The following is a 27,251-nucleotide window of genomic DNA, read 5'->3' on the forward strand; positions in this document are numbered from 1 at the left end:
TTAGAACTAAAAGCAGAACAGATAGCAAACTTTTGCAGAAAGTGAGAGGCAGCTGAAAGGAACGAAAGAGGAACCACATGGCTCCATATATGTGTACAAATTTTCTTCAAACTTCTCCACGTTAAATATTGGCTTTTCAATTTGTTGGCCATAATAGCAAAGGACAAGGTTTTTATCTTTGAAAAGGTAAGGGAGGAAAAGGTAATTATGTAATATCTACAATCCTACAAAAATAATTGTATCATAAAGTAGTAATGCAATAAAATAACTGTAACCATCCTGTAACATTATCCTGTGCATCACAATTCAGAGTGCCCCCAAATTTTACATGCAATGTTATACATCTAGACAATGCTAACTACTGAAGAGGTTACTAGATCTCAAGAGACCCTGTAGAGTTTTGAGTAGAACTAAGATTGTCGTGTCATATGGGATCTTATCATCTTCCAGGACAATCTCTGAACATATTATGTATATTGATTTTGATGGTGAATGCTAAGATAACAGTCAACCATGGAAGAAGTAATTTTAAAGCAGTCCACTCAACCAAGCAGCAGATGTATGACATTTTTGAAGACCATTTCATGAAGTGCAACTGCTTTGTTACTAGCATTTAATTTGGGTCAATGCATGAGAGAAATGGCTGAAGAAGGGCAGAAATGGAAGTGGTTATTTTGTTTATAAATGACATTGCATATCAGTATTTACACAACGTCTTTAAGTACCAATGCAATCCTAGCCATTCATATATGGGAAAGGCTGCCCCAAATACATTACTCATCGCTCACAACAATGCTTTGCAAATTTCTGTGCACTGCTCTCCGAAAATGACATATGAAGATGAAAGGGAGAAATTCCTGCAGTGTGCATCAGCTTAACCATCACAGTCACACAGCAGCAATGTATGAGAAGGAAGATGGGCTAAGTGCAGTATGACTACCTGGTCTTCTAAGCAGTCAATTAAGAAAATGACTACAACCTACCCTGAAAAAAAAAAAAAAAAAAAAAAGAGATTATCTGTAGCTGTAATTTATAACAAGATTAGAAGGAAGATATTTTCTTCACCTCTTCATTATTCTATCATTATCCAAACTGGAGCAAAATGCCTCCATTTTTAACGACAGCATTTAAAGTTGTCTCAAGGCTTGGAGCCCCATTAGTAGTGCACACCTACTGAAACTGCACTTACACACCTTCAAAACTTAAATGCAGCTTTGTATATGCTATCTCAGAAAAAAAGCAGAAGTTTGAGATGACAAAAATAGTTAGCATGCATTTTTCTCCTTTACAACTTAAAGAAATAAAACTTAACGTTGCACTGCAACAGCTCCTTGACAGACAAGTTTATTGAAACAATTTTTAAAAGCAGATATTCTGAATGTACTCCATCAATCTCAGCAGTTCAGAAAAACAATTGTTCAGTGTCCAAATGAAGTGTGCATGTTACAAATTGTACATTTTTTAATATACTCATTTATACCACGACATGAGCTTAAAATACAGTTTTACTTCATGTTATTCAGGATGTCAATTTATTGCTATAATTCCCCCCAAAATGTAGGGTTCACCAGTAAAACAGCTCTTAATCCAAGGCTACTACAGCTGTTAACGTGCCTCAGACCCCATCAAATCATTAGAGTTGCAACATGGATCACCCTGTTTTAAAGGATTTTCCTTCTGATTTCCAAAAAATTAAATGCTTTGTTTTCCAAGACTGTATTCTTTGCTGCTATTTAGCAGGAAATGTAACATTTGAATGTTTACTACAGTATGAACACTTCAAATTCTAGGATATAAAGTTTTCTCCACCTTCATTTTGCTTTGCATCTTTAGCCATACCAATCAGAAGAAATAGATTCCCAATGTGGAGTTATAAAACAGGATACAAACAGTGAACTTAGCCACCAAGGGCCCAGAGTTCACAGGTGAACTATTTTTCCTTGAAAAATAAAAGGTGCTTGGGGATTGGGAAATACTGTAAATTTGCACAATAATCACAAATTTGCATTGTCTGCCCAAATTAAGAAAATAGTTGAACACTGATTTGTGTTTTCTCATCTCTTGTTTCTAAGAACAGTCGTAAGAGTTCCAGTCTGAGTGCAGCACAGCTGCTTTTTAAAGGTTTGGCTGCATTTGGAAACGTCTCTACTATTTAGGCCAAATGATTTTCACAGATTTAACCTTTTGACCAATAATATGATCATTTTATTTTCAAAACAAGTAATTTTTAGAAAAAGGAAAAGCTTTTTCAAGAGTAAAAGATCTCCATATCCAGTGTGAAAGTAACACGGTGGTATAAATATATGCACGCATTGCATTACACTTAATATATTACACACATTCCAGTTAGCCATGGAACAATTAAACAAAGGAGTAGATGACAACTAATTGTGGGTACAAAGTGTTTTTGTAAACAAGATTTTGAGAAACTTTGAGGAAAGCCTGATTTCTGGGAGGATGACTACCTTGGAATTTCATTTTTGCCTCCAAAGAAAGTCAACTTTTTCATTTATTTCAAAGGATGCTGTATATAAGAATGCACTTTGTATTAAAACAAAGATCAATACTTTACAGTTTAAGAAACTTTACATATGTACATAAATTACACATCAGGAATGGTTTTAAAGCTCATAACGAGATGTCAGAAAAGTCTATTTTCCTTCTATTAAAATTTTTAATTCTTTTACGTTGTGATCATTTGCAACTGTCACAGCATGATCCAGTGCTCGTATACTTGCTAGAAGCTTTATGATCTGCTTTATTTGCTCCCTAAAAAAAAAAAAAATAAAAAGAACAATCACGTAAAAGTAGTAACAGAAAAGCACATTATGACAGTACAGCAAATCAGTTTCAGGTAACTTTGCATCATCTCCTGTTTGCTTAGTCTATAAATCAAGTTGGTCATCGGCTTAGCAATGAAAATGAAAAGAGGAAATAGGAATTAGTCATTCAATACTAGATGCAATATAAACTAGAAGAAGTACTGGATTATTTATGGTACTGTGTGCAGTGAGTCATAGCTCTCTTGATAAATGATGTTTGAGCCAAAAAAAAAAAAAAAAACCAAAAAAACAAACCAACAATAAAAGAAACCTAACAACAAACAGCAAATATGTTTGAACACATGCCTTACAAAGGTATGAAGCTCACCACCATCAAATTGCATTTCAGATCCAGCTCAGTCTTGGGAAGAATGTACTACCTCAATGGTCAAGCACAATTTTAGTGTCTTGCAAGGAATGTAGACATGAATTTTCACTAAGTTCCATTAAAAATACTTGAGGTTCAAAATTCATCTTAAAAGTGAAACCAGCTGGTTTGTGAAAAGGCACTCAACTTGGAAAACTATTATCAACAGGTATGGATAAAAAACAGGCCTCCTTCTCTTGGGAAATTAATGCATTTTTCTTTCAAACAACTACACTACGATTTATATGAACAGGAATGTTGTTTTTTCATTATGCAAAATATTTCTGCTGCAGATTTATTTTATGTGCTTAATGGGGACAAAATAACAACTGATACAGAAAAAAAGACTCCTAAACAAGATTTGCCTGCTATACGACAAGGGAAATTCCTGTCCCTATTTCAGTGCTATGTATAAGGATCTAATTCCACCAAGAGCCTCAATAATTGAAGAGTAACTCAACAATGGCTCAGGCAAGTACAGGTATCAAGAGTGACTAATGCAGGTAGCATGGGATCCAAGTTTCAGTTTAAGTAGGTTTTCTGAAACAACGAAACTACTGACCTTGCAACCTCTTCCTGTGCAACAGCACAATAATAAACATTCCTCCAATATGGTTATGTTCATGTGTATCAGTGTAACAGTGTGGATATAAAATTCACCATTGATTAGAACAACCCACCACAAAGCATTTCAGGTTACTTGGCTAGCAGTCACATTCATGCATGCAGCTAACCCAAGCTTTCAGTTATGCTAGTTATCAGATACAAGTAAAATTACTCTGATCAAGGAGAAAACAGGTTCATCGAGTTGGTTGCGTAAGCAAAGACAGAATTTTTGCACCACATACAAAAGCACAATCTGTAATTCAGGAGCCATTGTGTAGGAATTTGCAACAGGTTTACAAGGTGAAGCAGCCCAGAACGAGTAACTACAAAATGCGCCACAATCAAGAACATTAAGGAGTACTGCAAAATGCTATGAATGCTTAATGAATTTCAGCAGCTGCTGTTTTCAAATACCTTTAAAAATTCACCCCATCTACCATACCACAGAAAAATTTTTAAGTTTGAATTCAACAGCCTTCCAAAAGACTTGCAGGAGAATGGAGATACTTACCGGTGTTTGCATACAATTAACAAAGCACAAGTATTGCAACTGAATAATTCAAACTAAGTTACCTTGCATTTCTTTTCTCTACATCAGAGCAACCAATGCTGTTTCTGTAAATTGTATCAGCCAGATGAACAAGGTATCTACAGAAGTTTTCTAGCTGTGAAATAGTCTTGTCTCCTTTTAGATTAGCAAACCACTGTTTAGGAAAGCAAGCAATTACCTAAACAAAACAGGAAAAAAAGTTAAAAAAAAAAAAACAACAACCAAATATCAAAATGTTAGAAGTTTAATGACACAATCTGTTAAGTCACCAGGTAAGACTGCGTTTACAAGGCTCAAGTGAATAAAACAGGAACTCTCCCCTCCACCCAAATCAACTCCAAAATTCAAGCAGTAAAACACCGAATCCCTACAAGTATAAGCCAGAGAAGTTTCTTTCTTTGGTTCATCAACATTACAGTATTAAGATATCAAAACCAAAATTTCAGAGGTAATCTCAAGTTTTAAATACATTATAAATATTTTGTTTGCTATTACTCACACTTTGCGCCTTCTTAATGCTGTCATCTCCATACTCAGAGTTTTGAAAAGCCATAAGAATGTATCTATTTAGTAGCCCATCTATTGACAGCTCCTGGAGAGTTTTGTTTGAAAGGATTCCATACCACTGGAGAAAGTTTCCTAATAACTGAAAATACAACACAGGGAAAATAATTACTTAAATTGTCATGAATCCTTAAAGTTAATCAAGTATCTGGAGACTCTTCAAGTGCAACAGTATGGCTTAAGTAAAGCAAGGAAAATATGCCTTCTGATAGTTCCAAAAGTATTTCAAATTCATAAAGTAACAGCTTAGAGTGCTATAAATTCTTGTACAACCATTATCTCAATGTTGCTTATGTTTTGCCCAAGGAATTGTTGAAAAAAAAAAAAACCCTAAAGTTTCAAGCCATTTCAATCTCAAAATTTTATGTCAATATCAAGTCAAGTGAGACCTAGCATATGCCACTCAGGAGCAAATTCAGTCTCTCCATTGGTGAGATTCCCAGGCATGCTGTCAGTGTACCCTTATTTCCAAGGCACACTGACAGAAAAGGCACAGAAATTGTCTGAAGTGAAGTGCTGGCTAAGCCAACAGTACAGCTGTTATTCTCCAGTGGTATACAGCCTGTAGAAAAGTGCTGCCAGCCTTGTAGAAGGGAACACAGCCAGCAGCTTACTGTCAAAGCAGATCATCAGAAAATAGTAATAATGGACTCGCTTCCCAGTTTTTATTTCTGATCTTCTGCAATGCTATCTATACCTGCCTTGCAGTGATAACTGCATGCACAGGTCTAAATGAACCACGCTCCAAGAAATATTTTCAGAAGTGGGCAGCTTCATTTTTAAGAGACACAAGCCATAAGAGAGTTACCAGCACCACTCTTAACAACAACATTCTCATCAATAAGCTTTATGCTCTTTTTGCTCTAGACAGCATTTAAGAAGTTGACTTTTACTTCAAAGTGAAAGAACTCAGTGCTGAACGTTTAAATTATGTGATTGCAAACCCATTCAGTATAAGGTCTCCCTCACTTCTAAATAGAAAAAAAAAACAGATAAAAGTTCTGTTTGCACGACTATGGAATTCAGCAGTTCAATCAATGTCTCATACTTTCCTATTTAGCTAAGTTAACATTTCCAATAGAAGGATAAAAATTACAACAGTTACAGCTTCTTATAGCTCTCTGACAACTCTATAAAGCACCTGCCACACACACACAGACATTTCTTTCACTCTTCATCATTTCAAGTAAACTAAGATTAAAACTGCTGCATATTTTACAAATAACAACAGTTTTTCAGAGGGATACAAAAAACTGCCCATTTGTCTAAGTTATTTTCATGAAAATTCTCATGCTGCTTAAAGAAATACAGAAAAAAATCCTCTAATTACTACAAAAGTAAATTAAAAACTTTGTTTTTTTTCTGACAAATACAATGACATTAAAAAAACTTTGGTCGTTGAATGTGCCAAATAAACCCACAGTGTAGAAATAAAAATGATGCCCTTTCACATGGCAATCTTCTGAAGAGGGTGCAGCATGTTATGGAAGGCTAAGAATCCTACTTCAGAATTCTTTCAACTAGAGAAAAGGCAATTTTCCATCTACCATTTTCCACAATTACGAAGGGGATTTTATTGCTGTGCCGACTGCATCAGAAATTTACCAGATGCACTTAGTGACTTACCTTAACAGATGACCAAAACTGACGTTGGAAAAACAAATATGGACCAGAGTTCTTGTTTTCTAAGACACTGGAAAGTAAGAGATTTCTTTAATGAGCAAACACGATCACTTCTGTCTGAAGTTTGTTGACTTCCTCCTTCCCACACAAAGTTCATTTCTGTAAATATTCCCTTCTTCCACTGTGCTTGTTTTTGATAATTCCTCATGATAATTAATTTGCTCCCACATCCAACCAGTGAACCATGCAGAGGTATGGAAAAAACCTTACCAGCTATGGTCAGAAAACACTGACATGCTAATAGAGAGGTCAAATACCACAGTTGAAAGCAAACTTACTTTTTTGGATATAAGGGCATGAATACATCATCATCTAGTGTTCTCCTCATTCTTAGCAACAGTGCCTTTAAAAGCATCTGAAACAGATTTATTTTTTTTGTAAATAACAGCCAAAGTAATGCTTAGTAGTTAAGCACTCAGAAATAGATTTACAAACAATAAAGAACATTTGTGATCCTAAAGGTAAAAGACACACAGACTTGAGCACACGTGGAGTCTTCGAGACGTCTATAATGATTAAACATTAGAGCTGAAACTTGACAATTTCAATAGTGATAGCAATGGAATTACTTTATCATTACGCCTGGCTACACGATTAGCTATAATGCAGTCAGCTGTTTTGTCATTTTTCATCTTCTGCTACCTTCCCTGCACATGCAAACTTTGGCCAGTCTCCCATTGCTGTAAAGGCAGTGCATTACACACAGAGCCTGAACTCATGACATTAGTTCGTATGTTCACAGAAGAACAACCACCAAATTATGATTTTTTTCCACCGGTACATTTGGGAGAAGAAGAAAAGTCTAACTATGTTTAAGCTGATCCTTAAAGCAAAAACTGCAAACCAACAAGTCTTAGTACATATCCTATATCTAATTAGTCAACAGAAAAAAAAACAAACAAACAACTCCTCTCTGACCCTCATTAAGCATGCTACATTTTTTCCAATATAGTGTATTACAAATATACTCAAATTCCTTAACTTACCCAAGATACTTATGAAAAAAAAAAAAACTTACTTGTGTATTTTTGTTTTCAGCATTAACCACTGAAGGATATCCATTTACAAGTTTTTGTACAATTGCTACCATTCTTGATGTTTGTGTTGTAGAAAAAGGATCCCATATATTTTCAGAAATCACTATTAAAGAGATAAAAGAATTACTCCATTTTGCAAATGCTCAAATACAGGTAGAAGGACAGTCACTTAGGACAGTAATTTACAAAGCACTAAAATCTAATGGCATAAATAAACACCAACTTCCTTCTCCTCCCCCTTTGTTTTTTTCTAAGATTATACCTGTTAATTTAGGAAGAACAACTCTCTCTACAATAGTAGGTAATAGTGAAATATCAGCATCATCTTTTTCTTGCTCCTGTTCTTCACAGCCATAAAAGAGCAACGATTCAAACCACAACATAGTTTCAAAATCTCGACATTTGCCCTAATAAAATGAATTGAGAAGATATTAGCTTCCTAAACAGACATTTGAAGTCAAGACATTAAGAGAATAAAAATAAAAAACAACAGCCAAACGAACAAATTCATTGTAGAACCACACAATCACCAAATCATATGAAAGTGAAAATGGTTGAAGCAAGACTACTTTTTTGGGCAGCTGCTGCCTAACATATTTTAACAACTAACTACACCTGAGCAAAATAAGAAGGAAATTTGAGAAACAGTTCATTTGTACTGCTTTATAAAATGATGTTTTCTGAATTAAAAATCTCTTGCCTTGTACTTTTTCAAACTTAGCAAGATGTATAAATGGGAACAGCAAAGAGAATTCTCAAATCTTCATTTTCTACATTATCTTGCCACCAAATAGCTTAAGCTTTATTTTGCCAACTTAAGAATTCAGATAAAGCCAGCATGGGGAAGGGAAAATTCACATTAAGTTTTAATTTTTATGAGGATACCTTTCACAGATTCTCTGATTTATTCCAAGTAAACACTCTGAATGTTCTCTGAAGAAGAATCATGCTTCCCTTCCTCTGCAGTCAGAACAGAAGAGGCAGAAGATCACCTTCTGCAAATACTCTCTTGGTAGTTAAGAAAAAGCACTTCTGAAGAAAGGACAGATTCAGCCATTTGTGACACATTTGCAGAAGGTACTACAGACGTGTGAAGTTTTGAAAAGGAAGACGTCTTTTTGCCTTCTTAGTCTGCTTTCTGAACCTCATTTCCTAGCAAAATAAACTTACACAATTGCACTCATTGTGTCTCTTGATAAACCTCCACTAAAAGCCAGCATGGCAGGAAAAAGCAAGTTCCTACCAGTACTTTGCAAATAAGCTCTTGACTGCAGCAGAAATACATAAGAAGCTTTCACTGCTAGGAACAACAATGGGAGGCCAAAATTAGGTGAACTGTTTTGTCCTCTCATGGCTACTCCTGACAGCCCACACACACAAGCTGGACATCGAATACTTGCCAGGAACACTGTGTTGCAATTGTGCTGCCCTGCTCCTCCCATGTTCCTTACCTAATTACTGTGTGATGAGTACTATGAGAAAGAGTTGAAAGCTGCCAGCCAAAGTTCTATGGGGTATGAAGGGTGGGTGGAAGAAAGATGTGTAATATAAGAACACAGATCACAAGCCCAATGAAAAACAGGCTTCTTCACTCCACTTCTCTTGAAAAAATATCACCTTTAGAATCACATATTTCCCTGAAATATTTTAAAACTCAAATGTATTATTTAATACATGACTTGGTTTTTGGTTTATATTGCTCCCTGAGAAGGTGCCAGCATGTGCTGAATTCCTAGCAGGCGAGAGCTGAATAGAGGGCAACAGTCCAGGAACTCCCCAGAAAAGCACTTCAACCCAAGACAGGTGACCACTTTAAGCTTCACACCTACAACATGCATTTATGAGAAGCATAGGTACATTTCACCTTGCTCTGCAGATGTATGAAAGAACCACACTACACAGAAGCTTCTGTGAATATTGCGTGCCCAGGACCTTACCTCCAAAGGAGTCCAGACAAGCAGCTGAAGTCTGATTAAAGGGTTGAACAACTTTGGTAAACAGAGGCCAATATAAGCATCTTTGTAGGAAGCAAAGTACTTTGAACGCCAAGCTTCAAACTGGGACTTAATACAATCGATTGAGTAAAAGCTTTCCAAAACATCTTCAAAAACTTTGCTGGATTCTTTCAATATACGGTCTGGTCATGAGGAAAAAAAATAGCAACAGATTAATCACCTGTTGCATATAAAACCTCTCTCAGACTTTAATGGTGACTGGCATAAGCCAACTCCTACTAACATTACCAAAAAAAAAAAAACCCAAAAACCTACTAGCCTTAAAACTTCTAATAATTCTGCCTTAAATAGCCATATGCATTCCTTAAGGCAGAAGAACAGTGCGGACCTTCAAAGCTACCTTGTTTTGCTCCAGTGTTTGGAGCAGGTAATTTCTAAGTACCTTTTAACTCACACTGTTCCACTTTTTAATTCAAGTGCAAGTGCAGGGCATCCTTGAGATGTGACAACTGAATCAGTGCTTCAGACAGCGGGTGCTGGCAGACACCACAACACAACACTTCCCAACATCTCCCAGGGTTAATTCTATTTTAATTGGACATTTTTTGCTGCAGTCAGTTTTAAATGTCCAGTTACAAAAGTTCATTGCACACAATAACTACTACACATAACAGGTAGAGAGGAGTCAGTACAAGTTAGATAATGTTATATAAACACTCTGTTAATGTTGTGATCCAGATAAAAATGCTACGAATAAAGGTAGTAGGTCTGAAGTGCATCCCTCTGTTCCATATAGTTCAGTGATCATTCTGGACTGTTATGAGGGTGAGCTATGAATGAGTAAAAAATGCTTCAGAAATCTTATGCTTACTCAGAAACTGGCAATACTTACAAAGAAGAATTTTGCAAATGTTACAAAAAGCAATACAGCCACACAGAATTTTTAATCTAGATCACTTAACTTGCAAAGTGAATTACAGCACCTAACAACTCTTAAGTAGTTCCTATGTTCAATCAGAGCTCTCTGCCTGCATCTGCAATTTTGGTGACGGGCCAGCAACTAAAGGTGTGACTGTTTGCACTTCTGACACACTTCTGAACAGTTCATTTAATTGCTTTTTTTAATCTAGTTATACTTTGGCTCTCCACAACCGCCTACAGCTATGACTTCAGCATTTTTATTACACACTGCAAAAAGAAACTCATTTTCTGATCTCTTCTCTTCATGCCCCCAGTTCTCAGTTTACAAAATAAACGGTTTCTCATGGCTGCATCATCCCTCCTCATATACACATGCAATTCTACATACACGGTCTATACCAATCTACTTCTCCACATTTCTTCTAATTTAATGACATTTTCTTTCATTAGTGACAACTGTACTCAGTTTCAAGGTGAGAAAGTAATAGGATTATTGTTTTGCTACTGCCTTCACAGTTACCTCTAGTATTCTGTTTATACACAATTAAGGCTACTTTGAGCAAACCAATCATAACACCATGGGGGAAATGCAAAAAGTCAGTACAGAACCTTTCTGTAGTGTTTGCAGTCAACATCACTTTCTGTCATCTGCAAAGTTTGCTGTAATAAAAGCTTATAAAATTTTTGTCACAGCATTTCTGGACACCAATACAAGATTCCATAAACTGTGTCACAGAATCATTAGGGTTGGAAAAGACCTCTACTATCACCCAGTCCAATCATCAGCCTATCACCACCACGCCCACTGACCACATCTCTCAGTGCCACATCCACACAGTTCTTGAATGCCTCCTGAGAAGACGACTCCACCACCTCCCTGTGCAGCCTGTGCCACTGCCTCACTGCTCTTCCTGAGAAGAAATTCTTCCTAATATCCAACCTGAACCTCCCCTGGCGCATCTAGAGGCCATTCCCTCTCATAGTATAGCTAGGTATCCAGGAAAAGAGGTGGACCCCCAGCTAACAGCTGTAGTGAACGACAGCTATTGATAAGCTAATAAGAAATGGTTCTTAAACTTTCTCTGAAATATGGTGAAATACATGTACAGGGTCAACTTTTATTTTTTCTGTTTTTTCTACATTTGACAGCATAAGGCTTCTTTATCTTTTCTAACCTCGTTCCATATTGAAGTTTGTAATATCCGTTGAAGTTTCCTCATCATCACTGGAAAGGCCTTCAAGGTGATCTGCCATCTTCCCAGTTTGCTCTCTTGCTTGTCTACGACGAGCTCTAAAAAGGATCAGCAGTATAGTACACTTATTACGTTTTTCCCCCTCTATATCATGAACACAATTATAACTTCAAGTGTAAGGAAATTCAGGTTGAAAATAACTACCAGTTTGTCACTGCCTCAAACATCCCACTGTGTTGCTGCCTCAAGCAATGGAAGGAAGAGGAACCAGCAGAACCCGCATAGATACTAAACGGGCTTATTATACTTTCTTAGAAATTCTAAATTAACATCATCTAATTACCATTTGTTTTGTACTTCCAGATGCTAAGTTGGGATATTTAGGAATAGTTCTCCCCAGAATACCAGCTGAAGTGTTTTCTTCCCTTCACAGGAGAGGAACAGTGCTATTTAAGCTAGCACGTTGCAGTAGAAAACTGCATTTTGAGAACAGGCAAATATTCCTGATGGACAAGAAACCCCAGTACTCTACCTTCTAGCCTCTCTTTCTGCAGTCCGACGCTTAACTTGTTCTTGATAGAGCACTCTGTCTCGTCCAAAAGAATCAAGATTTGGTGCCATGAGCGCTTTATCTGTAAAATTACATTGACGAAAATTAAAATGCTTTTCTATGATTATATAAATATACTATAGGCTGTTTCACAAGAGCCCTGTACCTACTTTAAACTAAGTGTAATTTGAAGTAGAAAGTGTAAGATGCATCCAGAAGCCTGGAATCCACAAATGTAGAGGTTAAAAGAGGAAGTAATGGGGCTCAGAAAAATCTCCACTTGAATGTCAAATAGAAGAATTTTTCACCATACTTCACTCTTGTTCCTCCCACAACAGTGCACAACTACATAAAACTTAATATTTTAAACAGAAATTGCTGAAATTGAATATTCCCAGACACAAAAAGCTCCTAACATAAACACGTTCACCATGCATCTTCTGAAAATAAAATGAACAAAAAGAAAGATGGAGAAGAATGACCAGAGTCAGAACATATGATATTTCAGAGTTCTATTCATAACCTCTTTATCTGTATTCTTTGTATTGTCTACAATTTCAACTGCATCAAAATCTACAGTAAAATGGATCCTCTCCCCTCCTCTTTTTAAGCAGCAATTCATTAAAGATGTTCCTGACAATAGTGAACTGTGAAACCTGGTTACTCTTTTCAGGTACATTTTTAGAAGCGAATTGAGTCTCAGGCAGTGCTCAAGTCCACCCCCTAAGATACAAACATCAAAATTTAAAAACAAGCCTATCCAAATTTCAGGAGTAAGTTTAAATGTTCTAACTAAGCCCATTTACAAATCTATCATTAAAAATACCAGTGATATTCTGCATCAGTATTACGACTCTGTACCAGAAGTACTAAGAGTCTTAATATACAGAGTAAATCATGCCTTTTTTTTTTTTTTAATTAATTTTAATTAAATGCTGTTATTCAAAGCTATTCAAAGCTATTGGTCTTTACACAAAAGTAAACCAAAACTTGGCAGACAAATCTAAATTAACTTCTATCTCCTTAGTGTTCTGACACTATATGAAGGAATGCAGATTGTCTGTGTCTGCACTACACAGCACATCAAATGTTGACACTAGTTCACTAGTTTCTGTGATAATCTGAAGGAAAGAACTGAACTATTCAAGATGCAGCGCAGTTCATTATCAAGATTCCCAGATGCTAAATAAGATCTCTCTCGACAATGACATCTGTCACTATCCCACCACCAAATTCCAGTCCAAAATAGTCAATTTTAGGCTTCACTTAGGAAATCTGTTTAAAAGCATGTTAGATATCTAGTTCTCACAAGCCCTTTTTAATGGTAAAATTGCAAAGCCAACATGTGATGCTTAGGGGCTCCAAATAAAGGAATATGTATGTTGACCGTTCTGTAAAGAGATGACCAACTCTTAAGGCTCAATGCTTTATCACACTCAGTAAATGAAATCTAATGGTGCCAACATTTCAATTCTGGCAACACTGTGACAGAATAGGAAATGGCTTTTATTATAGGACATTGGGTCAGCAATAGGACAGAAAAGAAAGCTATTCTAAAAATGAAGCACTCTCCAAAACAGAAAGAAAACTACTATTAATGTACGTTACCCATCATATAGCATGCAGAACAAAACTTCCTCCAAGGAATTTATGTTTTCTTCTAAGGTAACACACCTTTATAGTGTTCTACATACTTAAGTGATACCACAAGAAAACTCACTGAGAATCTCCCATCTCCACACTAACGGTAAGCAAGTATTTTAACTAATTTTGAACTGTTATCCATATAAATTTATGTTGTATTAGTCTGATTTTCAACAAGACTCTTCCACTTCCTTTACCAGTTCAGTGTCTGAAATGAAATACTTCTGCTACCTACAAAGTAGAGCATTAGGTAAAAGTACTCTCTAGCCCAATGTTTCACAGCTTTGTATAAGTTAAATGTAGATGGTACAGGAAATTTCCAGAGTCAAGGAGATTAAAAAAAATTCTGACATAAAAGTGTGGCACCAGTATGGCCACTGCCACCATGCATACATTTCACAGTGCTAGAAAGAGGAAACACAGTTAAGAGCAGTAGGAAGGAGAGATGAGGTCAGAGTTAGAGTGGCTTTGAATTTAAACCAAAACAGACTAGAGAACTTTTAATCTAAACTTGTTTCTACCTCAAGAGTTAGGATAAACTCCAAGGCAGTCATACTTTAAACATTTACATTTAAAATTAGCCATAATAAGTAAACAAGGTTGTTTAATGAATAATAAAAACCTTCAAGATGGACTGACTTGAATGGCTTGAAAACTCCGAAGATTCATCTTTAATATCATCTTGTCGTCTTTGGACAAGGCGGGAAGCTCGCTGTTTGTACAGCTGGTGCATTGCAGATTCAAGTTCATTAATCAGAGGCACCTGTAAAAATACAACACACTACGTAATATCAAATCCTCCAGGTGCTTAGCTTTCTGGGGTACCACACTACTCCGAAGCATAGCACTGTCACTGCACTTCTAGCAGCACAAGCTGTTTTGTTTTTAAACCACTTGTGTCATTTGGACCAGGAAATATTTCAACTTGAAGAAAACACATGCATTTAACAATGTTGGCAGCTTTCAATCATAATGATTAGTGTTCTGAAAGAAATCGGTATTGACTGAAGGAGGCAAAACACTAAGACAATAATTTCAAAGTGAAATGTTACTAAAAGTCCTCTCGTTTTCCCTGCTAAGTGCACTTAAATGTTGTTACAAAGCTTATCATGCAATCATTGTATCCACTCTGTTTTAAACAAGAATGTAGCAATATCCTATAGTTTATGTGAACCTGACTCTACCCAGTGAGGACAAAAAAAAAAAAAAAAAAAAAAAGAAAATCAAATAATCAATCTAACCTACCAAATACCAGCAGGTATTATTTTGCTGCAACTTTTATTAGTATGTATAGAAATATTAAGCACAATAAAACAAAATATTGCTGAAATGCAGTAAAACAGTGCATAAACGCTTTATGTGAACAGGTAAATCAACAAAATGTTATTCTTGCCTATCATTAAAATCAAAATTGTACAAATAGTGGGAGTTCTGCATTAAGTATAATCTTTGAAGGATACAAGCTTCAGTCAGACCTGCTACTTAAAAATAAACTCAACAAATTAGACTGAATTTCAGGAGCAACAAAAATAGATGATAACAGGAATATCCTGACATTAAATAGCAGATTCACTGCCTAGTTTTGCAGAATTTCATTTCCTGGGACAAGTTAAAATTAGTCCACCATAAATACTCAAACGAAAAGAGAATTTTTCATATCTCTTAATTTGGAAAAGCAAGTCCCATGAGTCAGTTACTGCTGGTATGAATATTTTTATGTCATATCCTCCTTACCTCCAAAACTATGTTTAGTCCAGTCTTCCACCTTAGCTCAGATACTTCATTGCTGCCTATCAGCCAGGATTACATTTTTTTTCTCCCCCAAAAGAGATAAAATCAGAAATTGCTTCCTGACGTAATTTAGAATGTGACTCAGCAGCTATTCAAAAAACTCCTCCAGTAAAATTTAAGATTATGACATTACAGCTGCAAGGCCATTTCAGCTGAGAATGACACACACTTCAGAGGACAAATTAAATGAACAAAATATTAGCTCTTCGTGGTATAAACTGGTCTGCAAAGATTAAAGGCTGCAGAGTAGCTCAAAATACATGCAGTTTTCTTTTGGAGTAAACAAAGCAGAGAATGGAGAGGGTAGGAAAAATCCCACTGTTGAACGTGCACATTCTGAATTCAAGACAGTTTTGAAAAAAAAAATTAAAAAGAAATAATGAAGCTTGACACAAAACTAGCTTCTTCCCTTAAGTGTGTCAAGGGAATTCTAAAATTGATAAGTTAAATTAACAATTTTGACAGCATCTCTAGATGTTCTTCTATAACTGCCTCAGGATAAACAAATAAATAGAATAATTTTAAAAACACAAAAAAAATCCGTGCATTTAAATATCTAAGCCCAAAATATTTCCCATTTACAACATAAGAGACTTAGAAGCCATCATTCTTTTATCAATACTGTGGTTTATGAGTGACTGACAGTTTCACCGACTATTATAGAGTTCTCATTCATTCGCTGTTTTTTGTTGTTGTTGATGTTGTTGTTGTTTTTTTAAGTCATTACCTTGAATTCAGTAATTTGTTTTACATTCCCCCCACACGATTCACTGTGAACAGTGTGAGAGGAAAAATGAAAAGTTCTCTGAACATTTAGCAGACGAGGATCATTTTAACCTAATTTCAATCCCTCTTCCTGACACAGACAGATTGCTTTTGCAGGTAAAATAAGAGTTTATCTAATCATATAACAAAGACAGGCTTGGAATGATCTGATCTTTTTATATCCCTTACTTTTCGAAAATGAGAAGGTACAAGGGACTCATGACAACTTCCCAGCTTTCTCTGAAGGCATAATTTTGACAACAATTACTTGTGAAGAAGCTACTAGTGATGCAAAAATGTTCCATTTCCTTGGTTTTACCATTTGTGGGGAAAAACATCACACAAGATTTGGCATTTCTATTGCTTGTTTCTAGAGATCTTGTAAGACCTGGCCTGCTATAAACTCCATCACACCTTACCAATGAACAAAGCATTTATAACACTCAGCATTCCTTCAAAATCAGAATCTAGACAAAATAGTCTTGCTCGGCTGGGGTCCCAAAGGACTGAACATGGCACACAGGTGCAGAAATAAGGTTATCAGAGAAAGAAGCTCTACTTTATGATGTTATCTTTTGTTCTCAAAAACCAAGTCTATGAACATGTAAGGAAACTCTGAGGCAATGGACTCTTTTGGAAAGGACAATACACTGTGTATCCATTTGTGCTTGTTCAGCAAACAATTTCCTTATTCAGACCAATATCAATGTGAATTTGACTAATAACAGTGACCAGACTTCATACAATAAAGAGAGAGCATCAATGCATCATATTTGAAAGGGCAGGGAAGGCCCTGGTTTTACAGATTTAGGATGTGTATATACACACACATACCCCCACAGTATTATTACATATTTAACAGCATAAAGAACTGTATCCTTACGTGCATATAATATAATCATAACATATAGCTATTATTATTATAATTATATATACATTTTGTGTTGTAAACAAAGATAAATGCAGTTGTTTCAAGAATATAGCATTAAGGGCCACAGGTTCTACAGAAAGCTGAAAGTAACTTACATCTACACTAAAAAAAAGGAAGATTATTTTCCTGCTGCATTTCATTATTGTACTTAGTTAAAACCTGATAATCGTTTATGACTTTCTATTCCCTCCTTCTCAGCCCCTTTTTGAAAAGAACTTACAATGTTCTGTGGGCTTCTTTTGATTTGATAGTAATTTTTTTCACCCTAAAAATTCTGAAATAGATTATTTGGCCAAAGAACTGAGGAATACACGAGACATTGTAATTGATATAATGTGTCTGTTAAACTGTTTGACATCCTAATTTTGTAAATCACTGTAGATACAGGCACTATAGCAGCCTCTAACTGAAATAAAACAAAAAAACAAAAAAAAAACAACCATGTCTCAAAACAGGCTTAAGAAGTATAGGATGATAAAAGTCACAGCTTAAGAGTTTGAGGGACTGGCACGCGGGTACTTTTGGGAAAGTTGGGGGGAAGAGGGTTCAAGTATACTATCCTTATAAAAGCAGGCACTGGGAAAGCAAAAGAATATTACAAGAAAGCAGCTTTGACAAGCCTAATTGTTAAATTATCAACAGCTAATCATCACAACTGGAATTGACTCACTTCCTAGTACAGCTAGATAGGTGAAACTTCATTCTGAAGAACCGACACAAACTGTTATACTATTTGTTAACAGTAAACTTCCCTGGTTTTACATGAAGTCTGGGAGACTAAGGGGTTTGGTCTTCACTCAAAACAAGGCATTCCAAAACAATCTGTTTAAAGAAAATATTTGAACAAGATTGTGTGGACAGTCAAAGACAACAATCATGCAACAACATATTTCTGGTGTTTAAGTTGTGTGGATGTTCTCTTTGATTGTAAGAGTTCTTTTAAAAAGCAAATGCTGAATATAGATACTTGACTTCTGAAATACAAACTTATCTCAGACAAGGAACATAATTTCTCTTTAGTTAAGAATGTAGGCATCTGTGCAACCACCAAAGATAGAACAGTAAAGAAAAGAAAGGTACCTTGATTACTCCTTAATACCTAGCGCACTAACAGAGACTTGGAAAGACTGCTTCTTCAGTGAACAATACTTCTTATGACTAATTCATTAGCTGGGCAGATCAACTGGTCTAAACATCCTGGGTTTGTCCACAATTCATAGTTCTTCTTTAGCTCACAAGACTGAAGATGGGAATCTCCCAAAACCATTAATAACGAACAGTTACTAACTGACTAGCAGTCAGAATGCTTCAATAGTCCTCTCTCACACCTAACAAGATAACTAAGCAGCATCTTTAGCCACTGAAGTAATTCTGGCAGCTAATACAATAAGAAGATGCCATATTATTGTATTTAAGTCAAGACAATGAAGCCTGTACACTGCTAACTGAATTTTACAGCTCCTGTATGTGCACAGATACACATACACACACACATAAATATATTTGAAAGAAAACTAACTAAATTTAGCATAATGAATAAAATAGTGAAAAAGACTAAGTTCTCAAGTTAGAAACATGCAAGAGTACCATACTACAGGATGTACACTACAAGATGTACCTCTTTTAATTGTCTTCAGACGCTTACAATTTTTCTTCTACACACATCAGAGCACTAAGAAAGCCATAAAACTACCTGGTGGGAGGAAGCTTACAATACAAAATACAAATCTCTCTTATTGCGTTCATCAAACATTCAAAGAACTGGCAGCGTAATTCAGTCATTATTTTTCTTCACCTGCTATCCAACACGGGCCAAAAGTGGCATCTATGTAAAGCTGAAATGCCCTAAAGACAGAGAATCTAAAAATGTTTTTAGGTGATCTAAAGTCACTAATGTGTCACACTGTGAAAGAAAGGTTTTTGATAACCAACATTACTTCATCACTTTTCATGATGCTATCTCTTCAACATTTGAATAACCAAACCTTCAGGAGAACATGTTCTCAGGGGACTTTTTGAAAAAATCATGATGTGGTGTTTGGCATGTACTAAGAGACTTTTTTTTTTTTTTTTTTTTTTTTTTTTTTTTTGAAAAAAAGATGAATGTTTTTACATCCTTACCTTTTCACTGAAACACTCAAGCAAGTCTTGGACATACCCTCGCATTTCTTGCAAAAACTTATACTGTTCACCAATACCCCCAGAAGACCCTTCTAATCTTTCAATTGCCTTGGTAGAGTCCTCTTGGCTTTGCTGATGTTTCTCAAACTGCTGCCGATTAGCTTTGTGCAATTCTTTCATAGAGTCCAACCTGAGGGGCAATGGATAAATAACAAATTTACATTCAGACTGTTGAGATATTAGACAGTGCAAGTACTAAGTATATAAATGGAAATACTGTATAGAGACATTCTCTCGTCACTTTCTCTCCTCTCTACATAAATAGAGAGACTGATGATTTAAATTAATTTTCTAGACTATGCTGAGTGCATTAAACTATTAACTCCTTCAAAATTTTACAGGAGTTGCTAGCACTTAAAATACTACAAGGCTAGCCCTACAGAAAAACAGAGAGGAAAAAGTATTTTATGGAGAGAGGGAAAAAAAAAATAAAAATAAAAACAAATGCAGATGAATTATGGCTCTTACAAAGCAGTTGCCTTACTCTACTAACTTGCTTTACCAGTGGAGTTTCTAACACTACACTACTATTGGCATACAAACCAATATTGCAGACAAAGAGCAAGTTGCTCATTACTAACAATTTCTCTCCGCAAATAGGATGTTCATTTAGTAGGACCTTTTGTGTAGCTGACAGATAACGACTTCTAAACAAAAGAAAAAGCTTACACTAAAATGTAAATTCTTTCTCTACCGAAGGGTAAAATTTTCATTTACAGTTTAAAAGAATGAAACCTGCTGATAAAGCTAAACACCTCACTGGCCTTTCAATTCTTGACTATAAGATTGTGTAGCGTCCAGAAGATGCAACTCAGACCTGTCTTCAACAAGATCAATGGTCACACATTTAAAGCTTCACTTCCAGAGAAGCAATCCAGGGAGACTTTCGAACAAAGTGTCAATGTCATCTTCACTTTGAGCTTTTTTTGTTTGCCTTTTAATTTTTATTTTTTTTTTAATGGATGTGCCAGTCAGTACTTTTCCAGCGATGAAACTGTGTTTTCTCGAGACTAAAAGATGCCTGAGGAACAGAAAGCTAGGGGACATGTCTTTAAGTCTAAAAAGATGGTCTGTCCTACCTGTCTTTAAGCTGTTTCTTTACCAAATCAATAGTAATAGGAGTCATCTCATTACTGGGTGTTTTGAAAGGAACTGTATTATCTGTTTTTTGAGACTTGGCTTCCGATGATCCATACGCAGCATAAGTGTACGGAATGCCATATGACGAACCATAAGACAATGTCTGGTAAGTGTTCTGGTAGTACAGATTATTCACTTCAGCAGGCTGACTTGGCTGAACCTGAAGTAGGAGGACATACAATTGTACAGTGTTAGACTTTGGAGAAAGCAGACACATTGTTTCACATCTCAAATGTTATAAAATGAAAATGGTAGCCAGAAACGCATCCGTGTGGCAAAATCATGTGGGTTTGACCCTACATCTTCCAATATCTAAGGTCTCAAAAGTGCCTTCTTAAAAGGACAAAGTCTTAACATTGTTGTTACTCTAAATATTTAAAAACTTGCTGTAAATATAAACAATAATTTTAACCAGCCTACAACTCCTAAAATAACAAGCTATTTTGAACTACACTAAATTTCACTAAGACTATCTATCAGAATCAGTGTTTTGTTAGGATTTTTCTGAAATGTTTTTTAAAAACGCTATCATCTTCAACTGAATAGCAACTTCACTGTGACAACATATGGCACAGCCCGCTATCAATTCCAACTGCATGTTTATACCACAAGAGAAGATACAGAAACAGAAAAGCAGCTCTGTTTACAAACTGTAAAGCCACTGACAAATAGGAACAGAGGTCTCTTCCAAGTGGCATTGTTCTAGCTCTATTTTAGGCTGCAAATATATGCTGCTTACACTATCAGTATCTATCCCAAACAGAGGGACTACAGAAACGGATAACAATACTTAAAATCTGATTTCTCATTTCTTTTTAAAGAATATCAGAAGTTACAAACTGATCTTCCAGACAAAACGGCCTTCTGTAAACTACCCAAGTTTATAATGGATTTAGCCAATATCGCAGACAAGAGCAGCTCACAACAAAATACGTGCCTGAGGTATGTTGATTCCTTTCCGTATCTGTTCTTGCTCCCATCTACTGAGTTCCTCATCTTGTTCCCCTGCCACCAGTGCCTCATCATCACTCCCCTCAATACCTGAAGAGGAATAAAACAGACAGGTAACAAAAACAAATTAACGTATTCATAGTAAGGGCCATGAGTTCCAAAACCTAAAAGACCAGGCTTTGGTGGGAACGTCTCAGTGCATTCTCTCTTTCTCTTCACAAGAAATTAAGGATGCTAGCTCATGAATCATTATCACAGAGGTTCCACTACAAAAACCTAATGGATAAGTTTGCAGCTAACTGCTGGTAAAGTTCTACAATATTACAGATCTGTTTTCTTGCTATTTTCTCCGTCTCCAGAAGGCCATTTCACTTCTTTGCCAAGAAGCAGAATCCTATATTCAAAAACTAATGTTTTTCTTTTGACAACTATATAGTTGCTAAAACAGTATAGGAACAATACTAATTGCTCTTCAGTGTAAGTTTCTACCAGATTAAATAGACTTGCATGCTTCTAACCAAAGGAACAGAGTCTGTGCACAAAAGTTTACAAGTAGATTCCATCATGCAGTATTTTTCTTAAAAACCAAATTAAACTACAGACTTCAGTCTGAAAAATGTGTTGTTTAAAAATGTTGAAAGGGTGCACTTGCAATAAATTATTGCAAATATTGACCAGCTGTCTCTCTGAGAAGATTTTACCTATTTCCTCAGCAATCTTTTGCCTTTGGGATTTTTCCTTCACTGTAAAAACTATCCTCCTCTTCTCGTCATCATCTTCATCATCACTGGCATCATTTTCATCTTCTCGAACAAGGCGGCTTTTACCTGGTTCACTGTCAACAGGAGTAAAGTCTCCAAGTTCACGAGCCATTTGACGCTTTTTCCTAGCGGCATGAATAAAAGCAGCATCTGGAATTTCTCCTAGAGATAGATGTTCACAGTGTTAACCATCCACTGCAGGAAAACAGGTATTACAACTCCTTATTACTCATCTCTGCCATCCTACCAAAGCACATTAGTAAGTGGCAATAAAAGTAAGAGGAAAAAAATAAATCTATACTCACAGAAACATTTGCAAGCAACCTAATAGCTACACATGTAAACTTTCAGAGCAATAGCTCTCAGATACGGAATCTTTCCCAAAAGATCTGGCTTTGCTTTCATTAGCTCACATGTTATAATGGCAGAAGCTTGAAATCCCCTTGGGAAACACTCCTACAGAAGAGGATGCCTTTTACAGGACCTGACTGCCGTACCAGAAAGAAGAAAATGAGATTCCTCTGAAGTCACTTCCTGTTCTGATATTGCTCCTAGCTCTTATTACTTTAAGGGAAACAAAAATCCTCAGACATCTCAACAGATAATGGTAGCTCAGGGGACAAAGAACACCAAATAAGGGCAACACTAAGAAAAAACAACCCACAAACCCAGATTTAATAAGGAAAAAAAAAGTAAAATCACTAATACAAGATTAATGCAGCTTACTTACGTAACATAAAGAATAGCCCCTGCAAATCTATTTTTTGAAATGTTAACAGATCTTTACCACTACTTTGAGTAGTCATGGACAAAAGGTTAAAGTTCAGATTCTCTTTATACTTGAAATGAGATATTCTTCTTGAGCTTGCACTATCTCTACAGATGTAATAACATACATACTGTACCCTTCTGCAATTTTCCCTACAAGGAAGTCACTTGGGAATCAACCAGGAAATTATTCTTTCCCCTGAAATGCGGAGGCTCTATTTGGGGAGCAGGCCATCACCTGAGTCAGCTACCAATTAGAAACTACTTTCTCAACTGGGTTTCTTTGGCCTCAGGGCCTGACAGAAAACTTATCAGATGAAAAAATAGAGGATAACATTTGAGATACCTTGCAGACCCATAACCGAGACATTCAAATTAAAGACAAATGCTGGCTAAAGCATTTGTTTAACATATCAGACATACTATGATAACCAACCTGGGCGAAGAACATTCAGCGATGATAGAGCACTTGAAAAAGCCCCACCAGGTTTTGGTTTTTCTTCTTCCTTTTCACTTTCAACTTCCATTTCTTCTTCACCATGTTCGCTGTTTGCAGTCCCATCTTCTTGACCTATGTCCTTAATCTGTCCTGTCTTTTCTAGTGGTGGCTCAACTGTTAAGACAAAGCCTACATTTTACTCTTTGGTAAAGGTCACTTGGAGGCATTTTTTTTTAAAGAACTAACATTCTAGGATTAAAACCAAGTGAAAGCAAATTTCTCTATGGGATTACATTCAACTTCCATAAGCTTCAGCTGTATCTGTGATACTGTGATTTTTAGATAACACTTGTACTCATGGGTTGTAGGTTTCACTCTACCCAAAGTAAATGGTAGAGGAAAACACATCAAGATACTTTACCAATGATTTTCCCAATAACCAACAGCAGAATTACAACAAAACCGAAATCTCAGGCCCTACCTACAAGTTCTAGAAGTACTTTTCTAGTACAACTAGAATGTACTGTTAGGAGGTCCTTCAGCTCCAATACTTTCTTCTTGTCATCTTGATCACAAACTCTGCTCTAAGGTCAAACTGTGAAACGCACAACTGTTGAGTAATTTACTTAATAACAAAAACCATCACAGAGTCACTCCCTCATTTTTACTTTCTGACAAGCTGCACTGCAAGGACATCCTGTCATATAAGCACTATAAGTAGTGCTGAACTAATAATAGGAAGAAAAGAAATGGATCTGACACAAACAGTGCTGAAACATAAACTACTCAAGTCTACTTTGTAGACAATTGTAAAGGCAGCTATCTGAAAAATTTCATCCTTCAGCATTCATTTCTACTGACAGAGATTCAAAGATCTCTATCAGCACCAGAATAGCATTTGTGAGTTTCAACTGAATGCATTCAACATATATTCTAATACTAAATACTATAGAAAGACAGACAACTCATCCTGAAAACAAGTGATCTGTATTTACAATTCTTAATCTTTGCCATTAGAGAAGTTACTGTTAATTTTGCAGTTACCATCTGTTGGAGAATTGACCTCTGTTCTAACTTTTGATTTTTCAAGATCTTCCTTGTATTCTTTCTTCAGCTGTTTTACAATCTTTTTGCTGTAACTTGATTTCTTCACTTTGAAAACTTCTTCAGTTTCTTTAAGAGAAAGTTGAAAAACACGTTAGATCTGCCAAGAAGTCTCTTTTGCACCTAGATCTCAAGAAGCGCCATTAGGAACGTAATTTCACACTTGCACTACTGTAACAACAAGAGCTGCATATCCTTCCACAAGCACTCTTGTCTTCCTTGTTTCTTTAGGACCCCTAAAGACCCATTCACAGCACAGTCACAGAAAAGCAAGGCAGAAGCTGAAGTATACAAACGTAACCTGCTTTAATCTGTATTCATTGCTGTTTCAATTTTAATGTTTATTTTTTAAGCAGCAGATTCTTCATTGTGACCACAGATTTAGAAGAAAACGAGAAGCCTCAGCATTTTGCGTTAAGATTCTCTTCATAACCACACTTAGGCCAGTATGACTAATGAGTAAGGGAATGACTGGTTTTTGCTGCACCAACAGCTTGAATGCCTGCAGAACTACAACCTACTGAAAGGTATGCAGTAAGTTTGGGGGAAAAAAAAAAACAAACAACATACAGAAATTCAAAGTGGGATGCAGGAAATCCAACAGTTTTTTCTCAAGTAAATACTGTAACACTGTGTTTTCTATATTTCTGTCAGGTTTTCAAATCCATGGTCCAGAGACCAGGATAGAGTTCTTTGAAACAAAATATCAAAAGGCACACTAACTCTCCTCTAGCAGAAGATCACAAGATCACTTAACACAAGACAAGTCTGATCAAACCTGAACTTCTAGGATGCAATGGAGTCAGTGGTTTGAAGAGTGCTTCTTTCATCACTATTTTTAATGTGTAACAACTATTACCCATCGCGTAGATTAGGACATGTGCACAGGTAGAGTACCTGTGGCAGGATTCCTGCCAGAGCACTGAACAAGTACAGCTATGCTATTTTTCCAAAGTACAGTAACCATTCAGTCACTTTTCCAACTATTTATGAAAGACAATCTAGTAATCTGTGAGGAAATAACTGCAACAAAATACCCATGATTTCACCCAGAGTCTACTCAGACAACAGGTGATCTGACACAGCCACAGAATCACAGAATGGCCAGGGTTGGAAGGGACCCCAAGGATCATGAATCTCCATCCCCTCTGCCACATGTGGGACACCAACCTCCCCGTTTGATACTAGACCAGGCTGCCCAGGGCCCCATCCAATCTGGTCTTGAACACCTCCAGGGATGGGGCATCCACAGCCTCTCTGGGCAATGCTGTTCCAGCACCTCACCATTCTCATAGTAAAGAACTTCCCCCTGACATCCACGCGGGATGAAAGCAAACTTGATGCAGAAGGACAGCAAACACCATCCTCCATCAGCACCACAGGTCCGGCGGGGACGAACAAGTTGGGTCCAGCGCCTGGAACCGTGCAAATCCAGGTCCGACTACTCCTACGTGGAGCCAGGAGCTGGACTCGGTGATGCCCGTGGGTCCCTTCCAACTCGGGGTGCTGTCATAGTAACTCACCCCGCTAAACCGTAGTGAAACCAAGGAGCACAGCCCGGTGCCGCCGACGGGGCGCTCCCTGCCAGCGCATCCCTGTCGCTACGAAGACTGGCCGCAGCCCTTCACAGCCCACGTTCCTCCGCCACCCTACTGCCTTAAGATAACAAACCGAACCACGGCGCAAATCCAGCCCCGCCACCGCCGCCTCACCCTCCTCCTCGTCCTGGAAGCTGAGCAGGCTGGCGCGGGGCACCTCTTTGTTCTCCCGAGCCCGCTTCTTCTCTTTAGGTCGCCCTGCGGCCGGCAGCCCGTTGCCCTGCGGCGGCGGCGGAGGCGGCGGGGGGGGCAGCAGGGAGGGCGCCGGTAGCGCCCCTAGCCCGGCCCGGTCGCCCCCCATCAGGCCCAGCCCCAGGCCGAGGGCTGCACCGTAGCCCGCGGCGCAGGCGAAGGCGGCGGGGCTGCCGGGCAGGGCGAGGGGCACGCAGCCGGGCGGCAGAGGAAGCAGCCCGGTGCCCGCAGCCGCCAGGGCCACGGCGGAGGCCTCGGCAGGCCCTTCTCCTCCGGCCCCAGAGGCCGGCGCCGGCTCCTGAGGCGGCTCCTCATCGCGCTCTTCATCCTCCTCCTCCGAGTCGTTCCGCTTCCGCACGTTCACTCTCCGCGCCTTGCGGAACATCCCGCCGGGCGCCGACCCCCCGCGCCGCGCAGCGCCGGCACCGGCACCACCCACTTCTGCCGCCCCGCGCCGCGGCCCAGGCCCGGCTCGCCGAGCATCATGGCCGCCGCTCCACCGCCCACAGTGCCCCCTGTCGGCTGCCGCCCGCCGCCTCCCCCCCGGCAACGGACAGAAACCTCCCGACCATAGAGAGGCTGCGAAACGAGGGTAGAGCGTACTCAGCAGGGAGCGTAGAGAGCCGGGACTAGAGCGACTCGACACGCCGCGTGCCGCTCCCTCCTCCCCTTCTTTCCAATGGGACCGCCTCTGCCGCCATCTTGTGTCGGGAAAGCGGCGCGCGGTAGAGGGGGGAG

General features: G+C 37.8%; 1 protein-coding gene across 2 annotated transcripts; it reads right to left on the reverse strand.

Annotated features, from left to right (window-relative positions):
* Positions 1 to 1,328: 1,328 nt before the first annotated feature.
* Positions 1,329 to 27,038, reverse strand: PAXBP1 (PAX3 and PAX7 binding protein 1). 2 transcript variants are annotated; one of them, XM_085242084.1, is made up of 18 exons: positions 26,436 to 27,038; positions 24,664 to 24,792; positions 23,617 to 23,793; positions 22,479 to 22,574; positions 21,643 to 21,741; positions 20,640 to 20,865; positions 19,501 to 19,690; positions 14,532 to 14,655; positions 12,231 to 12,330; positions 11,681 to 11,796; positions 9,567 to 9,766; positions 7,892 to 8,036; positions 7,611 to 7,732; positions 6,871 to 6,947; positions 6,536 to 6,602; positions 4,845 to 4,991; positions 4,369 to 4,523; positions 1,329 to 2,769 (listed from the first exon to the last, which is right to left on the reverse strand). In XM_085242084.1, exons 1-18 carry the CDS (start codon positions 26,896 to 26,898, stop codon positions 2,652 to 2,654), a joined length of 2,751 nt encoding a protein of 916 aa, XP_085098210.1. In that variant the 5' UTR covers positions 26,899 to 27,038; the 3' UTR covers positions 1,329 to 2,651. The 2 variants fall into 2 exon arrangements, with proteins under 2 accessions (XP_085098210.1, XP_085098204.1); XM_085242078.1 differs by having other exon boundaries at positions 22,353 to 22,574.
* Between the last annotated feature and the right edge of the window lie 213 nt (positions 27,039 to 27,251).

Source organism: Meleagris gallopavo, chromosome 1, assembly GCF_905368555.1.
Source record: "Meleagris gallopavo chromosome 1, MGAL_WU_HG_1.1, whole genome shotgun sequence".
Lineage (NCBI taxonomy): Eukaryota > Metazoa > Chordata > Aves > Galliformes > Phasianidae > Meleagris > Meleagris gallopavo.

Excerpts from the sequence above, each read along its gene's own strand:
- PAXBP1 (XM_085242078.1), bottom strand. The coding sequence starts at position 26,898 with ATGTTCCGCAAGGCGCGGAGAGTGAACGTGCGGAAGCGGAACGACTCG. Across the intron at positions 12,331-14,531 it reads GGAGTTTTCAAGCCATTCAA|ATAAAGCGCTCATGGCACCA; the intron begins GTCAGTCCATCT and ends GTAATTTTACAG. Across the intron at positions 11,797-12,230 it reads GCAGAAAGAGAGGCTAGAAG|AGCTCGTCGTAGACAAGCAA; the intron begins GTAGAGTACTGG and ends GATCCTTTTTAG.